Raw genomic sequence first — 12,681 nt, 5'->3', positions numbered from 1 at the left:
TAAGGAGGGAACAATGAAAAAATGTACTAGGGCTATGTAGTCTGATCACATGTATATTATTAAAATTTTTTAAAAATAATTAACATTAACAATACGAAAAATCATTTTTTAACATAATTGAACATTTTAAGCATATCAAAATTATTTTGAATCATATATATGGAATCATAGAAAACACATTTCCACACTACTCGTCTGTCATATTTAAAAAAATATAAAATAAAGTAATTAACATTAACAATACAAGAAAATAATTTTTTTTAACATTAGTTAAACATTATTTATATCAGAATTATATGGAATCATATATTTTTGAATCATATCATTAATTTTTCTCTTCATATACATAAGGATACTTTCCTGCACATATAAAAATAATGATGACCTCGCATCGAATACACCTGTTTACCCAGTCTCACTGTCCTGTCTCATCGAACAAAGAACACATCACCACTTCCGTGCGAGCCAATTCAAATCACGTCTCCACTCCATGACTGCTAAATTCACACCAGCCCCGAAAACAAAGAATGTCAGTCTGGCTTCCCCCACCAGATGTTCGTTCGTATTTTATGCACGTACACACTTTTTTCTGAGAAAGTATGCGCACTCACCAGTCCACGATGACATCACCGTCTGGCTATCCAGACCATGTCATACATCAAAAAACAAAGTTCTGTAATACAATTTCTTATCAAACTAATTACGTTTATTTAACTATTAAAATAATATAATACTATTGCCTATTTTCTGTTTTTAATATCAGCTAAGCCAAATGAATATTAACTACTTTTTAAAATATTGAAACTTTTTTCTTTATGACATAATATATATATCGTTCGTAACCAACAAAATTTAGAATTGTTACAAAATACAGAACAGCTGCAGGCATCTTCTTGAAAAGTACCAATTTTTTACCATAATTAGCATCCAAGCAAATTTAATACTGCATTATATTACCTACAAAGCAAAATCCGAAGTGCTTTTGACAGCCAATAAATCATACTTCACATTCTGTTTTGGTAGTAATATTGTCATCTTCAATCATCTCAACATCATCATCCTATCAATCATTCCTTTCATCCCAACTATATCCTTTTTTTTTCTTCTGTTGATTAATCAATCATTAAACAGAGGTTCATTTATTCTTAAAAAATATATTTGGTTTTGTAAGATAAAAACAAAATTTAGATGAATGGTACTTTCTGACTGCTGGTAAAACTCTGTTCACATACTTTTTAAGTACAACCATGATGAACTAAAAAAAGTTAACTTTCTTGAAAATGTTCAGTTAAATAAAAAAAAAAATTGTATTTGTAAATCTGTTTGTATAGAAAATTGGCATTCAATCACTACAAATTCCCTACAACTTGTATTTCCAAAATGAAAACTAGTAATAAAACCCTTACAATGAAAAAGGTAATTTTTAAAAAAATAATTAAATGAAAATTTCATGGAAGGGCATGAACTGTTTCAAGAAATGTAGCTTTAAAATTTAGCAGTTTTTTTTTTAATTATCGATTGTTAATGATAATAGGCACACATCTTATAATTTAAGTTTTATTTTAATTTGGGGTTATAATATTGAACGTAAAAATAGTCAATTTATATTTTCCTGAATGATCCAGAAGTACAGTTTAAAAAGGTTTAGTATATAAAAAAGTATTTCTATTTTTCTAACAAAACTAAACAATAAAAACCTCTTTTTGTTATAAAAATATTGAAAATAGAAATTATCATCTCAAAGACTAGTTTACTTTTTATACTTTTTTTTAGGTAAAGAATTGGATAAAAGTTGGTACGTAAGATGCAGTAATTGGGAAGCAAGAGAATTATCCGGAAATCAGATAAAATATGCTGCTGAGGATGCTTATGTGTCTGCCTTGCTTTTTGAATTCTTCAATAATAGACATGTAAAGATGTAATTGTTAATTCTATGTTTTGTGTGTGTATGTATGTATGTGTGTGCACGTGCGCGCACCCATCAAAACATGTTTTGAAGTTTTCAGGTCAGGTACTTGTTTAAAACTAATTAATTTAATTCATATGATTGAATAATGTACCTTAACTATGAGACAGTAACTGTGTATCAGTTATGAAGTAGAGGAATAAAATAAAATTGCATCTATGCCGTAATGTATTTTTAAATTAATTGCTTGCCAGTCTCTTTGGCTTGAGTGGTAGTGTCTCAGCCTTTCATCTGGAGGTCCTGGGTTCAAATCCCACTCGGGCAATGAAATTTAGCAAATGCTTCAAAGTAATTATTTTTTATTATAAACCTATCTCACCATCAAGGGGTGTAGTGGGGGGGGGGGGGGGCTCTAACATTTTAAATAGAAAGGATAGGATTATGATAAACCATTTTAAAGACTCATTCTGAAAATTAGATCATTTTGAAGTTTGGAGTTTATGGTAAATTTTATTTTTTTAGAGTTTCATTTTTTAGCAGCTATTTGACAGGTTTATAATTTTAGATAACAATATTGCTATGTCAGCATGTTGTAACAAGAAGTAATGTTTTGATTGATGATTCATTTTTATATAATCAGAATGAAAATAAGTTTAAGGAATCATATAAAAGTTACAATAAGGATAATTATAATTCAGTGGCACTGTTTTAGACAAATCACACTTGTAATATCCACATAAATTTAATATATTAAAAAATACCCTTCAGTAGATTAATTTCTTCTTATCTTATAAACATATTTCACCTAAACATCTTTCAATTCACAATAAAGAGTATTGAGCTATTGCATTTCCTACAGCAAAATATTTATTGTTCCAAATAGTAATTGTGTCTAGGCTGTGTAGTAGTTAAGTACTAGTTAAGTGTAGTAGTTAAGTGTACTAGCTTAAGTAGTAGTTAATAGTATTTGATTCACTCCCTTCAAAACAATACATAAAATCTTAATAAAAATGTTAATATCTTTTTGAGTTTATTGATTGGACTAATCAGTAAACACAACAATTTTAAATTTCTGTTATAAAACTGTTTACTATTGTCAAAAATCATTTTGATCCAGTTTCTTGAGCTGAAGGTAAGAATTTTCTAAAATGCCTGCTGTCGCTGAAATAATCTTTCAAACATACCTGAAATTTAATGGTGATAAAGCAAAAGTACAGTATATTAAAATTTTATGATATTTATATAATTTTTTTTGTCTGAAATGGACCTCAAATATTATATTTACAAAAAAGGAAATAAAACCCCTTTGCTCACACTTTTTCCTTAAATGTTAAATGACAGGGAAAATATTTTGAATTTAAACAAGTTTTTAATAAAATAATCTAAAACAGAACAGGGTTTAACATTTGGTTTATATTATTATTTTTTTCTCTAACAGTTAAAAAATGATAAAAAAGTTGTTTTTTTATTTTATAAACTCTTCTTGAATGTTTTTCATATTATTATTTTGTCAGTAGACTTGTTTACTATTATGCACATCTAGATGAAGAAGAATTATCCATTTTGGAGAATGTTCTGGACAAACAAATATATGTGGCGTAAAACAAAGGCGACTTGGAATATATACAGTGATAAAGGATTTAGCGAAAAGTCATTTGCATGGCATCAACAGGAAGGGAATAATGTTAAAGCTAGAAGCAGAAACGATTTCTCACATCAGCGACATCTTTGTCACAGTAGAGCGTCACCACCTAGTAACATTAAACAGTATTCGACAAGTGCTAATACTGCTCGTAAATCACCATTATATCATAATATATTCATACAAGCACCAGATGGAGAAGTCCTTTGCACTTGTGATAATAAGAAAGCTGATTGGTAAGGATTTTTTTTTTAGGGGGCTGACTTACAGATAATCTGAATGTTTTTTAGTTGCTTGAGTATTTTAAGGTACTTAGACCTTTCTTTTTCCTGTTTAGCCTCCGGTAACTACCGTTTAGATAATACTTCAGAGGATGAATGAGGATGATATGTATGAGTGTGAATGAAGTGTAGTCTTGTACATTCTCAGTTCGACCATACCTAAGATGTGTGGTTAATTGAAACCCAACCACCAAAGAACACCGGTATCCACGATCGTACGATAGTATTCAAGTCCGTGTAAAAATAGCTGGCTTTACTAGGACTTGAACGCTGGAACTCTCGACTTCCAAATCGGCTGATTTGGGAAGACGCGTTCACCACTAGACCAACCTGGTGGGTTAAGGTACTTAGACCTAGAATTAGACAAACAATTATAAAAGTCTGATAATCAGTTCTCTTGAAACTAAAGTACACTTCCTTTTGACTCAACATTGCTGAGTTTGGATAAATTTTTTTTAGTTAACCAAGAGATCATCTGGCAACTTGGAAGTATTAATCTTTAGGAGGAAAAACCAATTTATTGATTTAATTTTTAAATTATACTGCTTTCTAAAATAAATATAGTACCAAAAATCTACTTATATCGCAAGTAAATTAAGATATAATAAAATTTTGAGAAGCTATATTTTAAGTAATATACAGTAATTAGTTTCAGATTTATGTTAATAAGTTTTGAAAAAAAACCATTCAAAAAATAACAGTCCAATACAATCACTGAAACTAACTGTTTACAAAATTTTGCTCCATTTGGTTATTTACTCTGGTTAAAATCTGATATTTAGAAAGCTATGTAGATTCTGAGTATTTTAAGTACTAACATTACAGTTTTTAAATCTTTGATATTTTATTATTTTACCCAGTATGTATTTTTAACTGTTTTTGTTTTATTTACAGCATGGTCCAGTATTTTTTATTATGTGTCATGTTGCCTTGATTATTCATATGGAATACAAAACCTTTCGCAAAATTATTTACTATTTGATTGGCATGATCCTTCCAGTTTAGCATTCAATCTAAGACCATGCCTAAGAATTTTACTGACTTAATTTCTTTATGTAAAAGCAATTTATCAGAAATATCATACTGATAGAAGATTGGTGTTATTTCAACAATTTACACAAATTTCTTTGTACTTTTGTCAATTATTCATTCTAACCTATAATTCAATATTTTAGATTTATTATTATATTTTTGTCCGTAATGACAATGATCCAATTAATCAGATATTTTAAATTCTGTATAAATATTTTATATTAATTGTTACCCTTTAAATATCAAAAGGTCAGAGAGAATATGAATTTTTTTTTAACTTATATTATTTAATATTTTTTCATATTGCCAGATAACTTTTAATGGAGTTGTTACCCTGTAATGTGTTTATGTAATTGTGTTTAACTTAGGATGATTCATGTTGTGTTCATCATTATATGATGCACGGTTTGTCTATTTGTTTTTGGTGTTTCTGGACATAATCCCCAAACTTCAGATACCAATTCAGGACACCAAAATTCACAAAAAAGTTCATATTAACATAAGTCTTATTTTACTTGTTTTCCTTCTGGATGTCATTTTGTGTATTTCATCCTCTAAAAAGTGTTTGTAAGCCTCACCTGACAGTTTATTTTCCAAATACTTAGGTCTAATCAATTTTCCACCTCACATTCCTGCCCATATATTTACGCCAAATCTATCTTGAAAATTTATGTTCAGACACCTAATGGGCGTTCAAGGATTGCCTTAGGTCCATGAGTGAGAATTTAAGAGTGCTATTTATCGCAGCTCTGGTAAACGATGTTTCATCAGCAAAAATTATGTTATTTAGTACGTCCATGTTATTATCTAGTAACCAATAAAGCAAAATTGTAAATGGATAGGAAAATCTGGGGCTTTAAATGCTGAACACACTTGAGTTTGAAAAATACCTTTATTCTTCTAACACTATTTTTGGGATTGTTCGTAATAGCATTAAGTACAACATTAGTCCATTATTAAATTTCTGTGTGCTTTAGGAACTGAAATCTGTTTTCCTTAATATCCTGTACTTATTTTGAAAAGTGTTTTTCTGGTACCCACCTTGCTGGAAAACGACATTGATATTCAATTAAAGCAGCAGTAGAGTTGCCATTAGAGTAACCATACAAAAAAAAACTAAGTACATACACAAAAACTAAGTTACAAAGAAAAAAACAGAGACTTTACACATATTAATAATAATACAGTATGTTGCAAATTACAGTTTTGCACTCAACTCATAATTATAACACTTCAGTTAGCTTAACAACAAATCACATCATTAACAATTAGAAAAATTGTTTATTTTGTTAATATCATATGCTTTAGTTTACACAACTATCATAATCTTTATTTTGCAATAATGTTAATAATTTCAACAGCACTTTCTTATTTGTTATTATTATTATTATTTTTATTGTTATTACATTTAGTGGAGGAAATAAAATTAGGCAAAAAATTATCAGCTTGCATTAAGATAAGCAAGTGTAATGCCAGGTTAATTGTCGTCTGCAGTACTCGACTGTTTGTTTGTGAATTTTTACAAATTAGGTGTCACTTTGTTCAAAATAAAATGTTTAATAAATTTTGTAGTAAGTAAAAATTTGAACAAACAAATAATTACAAAGATATTTAAAATTAGAGACTTAAGATGGTTACAATTTTGAAATTTTTAAAGATCATATTTTCAAAATTTGTTATTTTTCAGAATAAGACACTAGTTCTAGATTTGCCAAATTAAAGCAGGTTTACCCATTCCTGAGAAATAATATTTTTGTTGAAAATCACAAAATGGCATTCGGAAGGAAAACAAAGCAAAATAGGACGTAAGTCAATATGAATTTTTTCGTTCATTTTGGTGTTCTGAATCTGTACCTGAAGCTCAGGGAATATGTCCCAGAATACTCCATATATTAGTAATTTTAAATTGTGATATTTACTCTTTTGTATAATCTTACCTGCTCTGTATTTATGGATTTTAATTGTTTTTATTTAAATTTATAGTTTGTATTCATAACGTGTTCAGAAATGTTTTCATTAGTAAATGTGTAAATTTTAAATTCAGTGTAGCTTTTTAGTTGTTCTTTTATAAGTTTTTTATATTCTTCATTTAGTATAGAAAAAAGTAAATGAAGGACGATCTGTGATCAGCAAAAAATGGCAAACATAAGATTAATAAAAATCTATAATAAAAATGAATTTTTTAAAGCTTTTGAAGTATATGTAAAATTAATTGCTTATTTCAGTATAATAGCAATAATTTTTTTTTTTTTGTAATAACGTACGATTGGACGTAAGTTCAGTATTTCTTGATTTCAATCTTTCTTCCAGATTTATTTCATTTAAAAAAATAAATTTTTGCAATTTGATTCCATAAAAATTAAATTTATTGAAAACAGTATTACAAAGGTACCAAAAAACCTCTTTTATCAGTAACTGGTAGAAAAATAAAAGATGTGAGAGTTAAGGCTATCATCTGGCTGATAGGATAATTTAATGGTTCAAAGCCACCTACATAGGGTAGTTAATTTACTTGAAGTAAGGAGATGGAAGCAATATGTTTTTGTAGAAAGATTTCTACATTAACAGTAAAATGTTAATTAGGTTCTGTTTCAAGATGTTCATACGACTCTTCTTTTCCTAATCATTTCCAGTAAGGATGGCTTCACTTATCCCATTCTTGATGAAAGCTGAACATTTGTAACCTTGTCAACCCAGCCGATTTTCATTATCGTATTGTAGCACCATAATTGAATTATGGTCTTCCATAGGTTTAAGGTTGGATCTTCCATCAAAGATGGAACATCAAACCGTATTGCCCAGATACCTTATTACCTTACTTTATTGCCCAGATAGGTTAGTCTGCATTCTGAAGTTGTTCACCATTCAAGTCACACAGTTATTCTATGTCTACTTGGTACCATGATTTCGGTATAATTATTGGCATGGTTAGTAGCTATGCTAGTTAGAACAATTATGTTAGTTTGCAAATGTAACTGTTGACATTTGCAATCCATATAATATCATTCTTTACTTCTTTAATTTTTACCACCTTTTCTCTCACTTCGACAAAGTCTCTCTGGATGCAAAAACCATTGAATAAAATTGGTGAGAGCGTGTATCCACCTTGCCCTACCTTTTGTCTGATGCTAGCCTCTTTTTGGTGTTCATCACCCCTCACCACCGCCAGCTCACCCAAATGAAGATCTCTGTGCTTTACTCTTGCCTCTTTCAGTAACCTAGTAGTAATTTGTAATTTATTCTATTAAATATCTTTTCCGTGTCAACAAAAGCAGTGAATGAATTTTGGTTCTTTTCCATTCTTTTTTCAACTATGAGGTGTAATCCTAATATTGCTTTTCAGAAGGACAAGGTGTTTGCCTCAAACTGATCTTCTGTAAGTAGTCCCTAATTTTCCCCTCAGTTCTTGAGATGATGGACATCAAAATTTTGGATTCATATGTTACCAAACTGAGGGTTCTATCTTGCTTACAATGGACTTCTGAGACTTTCTTTGGGAGTGGTATAATGTTGCACTTCATGAAGTCTGACTTGTCTGGTTTCAAAACTACTGTTCACTAAGTGGTATAATTCTGTTTGATCGCATTTTCCTGCATGCTTAATGAGTTCTGCTGGTATACGAGGTCTGTAAATAAAGTAATGAGGATAGATTTTTTTTTTTTGGCAGCCAAAGGGGCAGCACTATAAAGTTACTAATAAACATATGAACATCTGATTTATATTAGGTATTAATATTTTTGGTCTATTGTTGACATGTGAGATGTAAACAAACTTTCCATGAAACAAGTTTTTATTGAGTGTTACAAAAATGAGTGGATACTAATTATGAGCAACATTGTCCAATCAAGTTTTGTGTTAAACTTTGTGAGAATGCTACTAAAACCTTTTAAAAATTGAAAAGAGCTCATGATGCTCTGTCATGAGCCCAAATTTTTAGGTGGTTTAAGCATTTTCAGATGGCCGGGATTAAGTTGTGGACGATCAATGCTCTGGAAGATGTTAATGTCAAAAAGTGACAATGTTGAGTGAATCAGAGACTTGATATGGTACTACCAGCAATTAACTGTCAGAATGATTGCAGAACAATTGGATTTGAACTGTACCACAGTCTATCAAATTTTGACAAACGAATTAGACATGAAAAAGTGCAAAATTGGTCCCAAAAAACTTCACTGATGAACAGAGTGGAAGTGTGCTGCGATCTTCTAGGGCAAATTGAAACTGATCCTGATCTAAAAAATCTTATTACTGGTAATGAATCTTGGATATTTGAGTATGAGCCAGAAAAAAAAAATTCCAGAGCAAGGAGTGGAACACTTCAAACTCACCAAATCCCAAAAAATCAAAAATGAGTAAATCAAAACCATACTAATTTGTTTCTTGATAGTAGTGACATTGTCTATAAGAAGTTTTTGCCAACAGGACAGACTATAAATCAATATGTTTACTGAGAAATTCTTGAAAGACTGCAGAAAAGAGTTGCCTGCATGAGACCAGTCATCAAAAGACAACTGGATGCTACATCATGGCAATGCACCTTGTCATACTGCACTCTCAATTAATGAGTTTTGGGCAAAAAAAAACATTCCTGTAGTTTCTCAACCACCTTATTCACCTGAATTGAGTCTCTGCGGCTTTTTCCCATTTCTGGCTTTAAAAAATCACCTCAAAGGTCATTTTGGTAGAAAACAAAAACATTGTAACCGACCATCTGAAGGATATTCTGGTTTCTGAGTTCCTACACTGCTATGAGATTGGGAAAACCATTTGAAGCATTGCATGGCTCCCCAAGGAAACTTATTTTGAAGGTGATGTCCATGTATAATTGGATTGTAAATAAAAAGTTTTTCTGAACAAGTCATATTACTTTATTTACAGACATAATCAATGCCCATGAATTTCCTACATTCAGTGCATATTCAAATTCTACTTTTAACATATAGTCTCCCCTTTCATACTCCTTGACATCAAACTCACTTTCTGACATCTATGCAAAATCACCCAGCTCATTTCTGTAAAGATTTTTTTAAATATTCCTTCCATTTTATTCTTCTATTTAAATAGTAATTCACCTCTCTTATTGTTGATGCAGATTTTTGATCAGAATTTTGTCAGTAAATGATGCATAACTAAATGCAATATACATCTCATATAAGTAAAACTTCTGAATTGTAATCGTACGAAAAGCTGAACCAATGCAAACAGGATCTATTTCTGTTCTCATCCAAAAGAAAAAAATAAACCTCAATCTTACTTTCTCTGTGGAAGTTATTATAACTATAAACAAGTCTTACTTTGTTGTTACATAATACATTATGTAGATCACATCAGAATTTGGTAGATTGTTATTCCATGGCAGAAAAGGAATTGCCTTAGCATTTGTCTGGTTGGTTTTTACCTTAGTAAAATCCTTGATTAAAATAGCACCTCAAAATATACAATTAATTATAAAATAAAATTAATGTGATTAAAGTCCATATTAATTGTTAAAATGGAAGCACTTGAAATGTGTAAACTACAAAATAATCCACAATCCAGAAGACTAATAAAAATTATATTTATATATACATTGGACAGGGTGTAGTAAGTTCAGGGTATCTTTTTTTTCTTAATTAGTATTATTTAAAAATTCATTGACAGAATATTATACTTTTTTTCTGTAAAAGAAAACCTTTTAATTATATTTTAAATAAATTGATGGGATTTTTTTATGTCTTAGTACTTTATTATATATAATAACAATAGAAGCATAAAAAGGTCCTTTCTCATAAGCCAAAGTTTTGTGTTAACTTGATTCATAAGTATAAACACCAGGGTTGCTTAATTTTCTAAATGTCGCCCTACACAACTCATACGGGTGCTTCAGAATGATCTAACGGCCCATTTTTATATTTTGAAAACTTGTTCTTACTTTTTGAGGGAGCCTCAACAGTTAATATGAGTTAGACAAAAATATATAACATAATATGCATTTAATAATGATGACAACAGACTTAGCATTTTATTAAGGCTTTTTAAAACGAAACAGTATGGTTTGATTTTATCATGAACAAAATCAGTCTGATCTTTCCAAGAGAATTTATCATCTAAGAAAACGCATAAAGTGCATTATACACAGTGAACAGATACTTTGCTTTATGGCAACAGAAACACTCCTGTTATTACTAATGGGAATTAAATCTGTGCAATTAACAATATTACATCTACTGGAGAAACAATGCAGCATACAGTTTTATCCATGCTTAAACTATGATTGTTACATTCTATCTAGTGAACAATTTTTTGAACTGCTAATGTAGAAGTTCCAATTACTTTTAAATAATTATCTTTGGATATAGATATAATTGTGTTATCTGCAAAGAGGATAACAATGAATGGTTCAAGTTTTGAGGTAGATCATTAATAAACAATAAGAAGCGCAAGGGATCGAAGACATATCCCTGTTGTAGTACTCTTATTTCCTACATCTTGTAGTGAGGTAATATTAAGTGTATTATTTTTATCAAAAGATAAAATTTCAACTGCCTGTTTATGGTTGATAACATATATATATGACTTACCCAGTAGAGCAGCTTCTCTAATATCCCACATCTATTAAGTATTTCATTAATGTGGAAGTAAATTGGATGCTTTTTTGAGATCGCAGAAAATTGAAAATAAATACTTTTTGTTTTCTACATTATTTGAAATATTTTCTAAAAATTGAAAAGTAGCTGGACAAATTTTCCTAAAAGAAATTTTGCTGAAATTGTCAATACCTTAAACTATTTTTCAGTTTATAAATTTTCATGTGTTGAAAGAATTTCCATGAATCAAGGATATTACTGAATCAGGAAATATGTATACTCCATAAATTTGTCAAGTTATGACTGAAAAAATACTGTTCTGTATAAGTTTCTGTTTTTTAAGTTTATCTTTTGTTGTGAAATGTTAGCAACGCTTTTTTGCTGTACTTGTAATTTTTATGAAAACAAATGCAAAAAAAAAAATAATTTTGGTATGTATATAAACTTTTGAATGGTATATTTACATATTTTGTTTGTTGCTTCAGTTTGTCACATAATCACCCAAAAAATCATACCTTGATTATTTTCTGTTTTTATTTATTAACTTACATCACCTCAGTTATTAAAAAATTAGCTAACTTTCATCCGATTGAATTAAATTTTGTATGAGCTTATATCAATTTATGCTTCTCAAGGGTGCAGACAAATTATCATACAGTCGTAACCCCCCGTATTAAGTATAAAGGCTGTGTAATCAGCCGAGTTCAAGTTCATAAGTACCTAAGTGTTGTTTGATGAGAATTTGCTATTTAGCAACCACATTAGGCAAGTAGCGGCAGACGCCGTCTCTGTGATGCACAAGCTTAGGAGGATTGCTCAAAAGGAATACAGGCTGTCATTTGTACATGGTGTACCGAGGTGTCTTTGAAAGTATGACCTCTTACGTCTGTTTAGGTGCATAAGTTGGAAAGAAATCGAGCACTTATTCAAAATTAAAGGAGTGTCCAGCGCAGTGCATTAATTGTATGCACTGGTGTTTTTAAAACAACCTCCTACGAGGTTACCACTGTATTGGAAAAGGCTCTCTCCCATAGATTTAGTGGTGAAAGTTCAGGTGGCCATGTGGAGGTTGTGAAGATATAGGGAAGCTGAGGTATTTGGGATCCAGTTTGAGTGGGTCTGTACCAGAGTGGAACGGTGATCTCAATGTACCAGTTCTAAATTTTGAACAGTTGCCATCTCCCACCTTCCATTGCGAGGCTTTACAGCCTCGCAATGAAAGAATGGCACGCCACGACTAAGGAAAGGTCCTTG

At 30.3% G+C, this 12,681-nt stretch overlaps 1 protein-coding gene across 1 annotated transcript in view; it reads left to right on the top strand.

The window, feature by feature from the left end:
- Positions 1-12,681, top strand: part of Exd2 (Exonuclease 3'-5' domain-containing 2) — a 46,016-nt gene that overhangs the window by 25,340 nt on the left and 7,995 nt on the right. The window contains exons 4-5 of the mRNA XM_075368412.1: positions 1,774-1,910; positions 3,450-3,784. Coding sequence (XP_075224527.1) covers positions 1,774-1,910; positions 3,450-3,784 — 472 coding nt within the window. The remainder of the gene's footprint in view (positions 1-1,773; positions 1,911-3,449; positions 3,785-12,681) is intronic.

Source organism: Lycorma delicatula, chromosome 6, assembly GCF_047948215.1.
Source record: "Lycorma delicatula isolate Av1 chromosome 6, ASM4794821v1, whole genome shotgun sequence".
NCBI lineage: Eukaryota > Metazoa > Arthropoda > Insecta > Hemiptera > Fulgoridae > Lycorma > Lycorma delicatula.
This window is presented reverse-complemented; position numbering and strand designations above follow the sequence as displayed.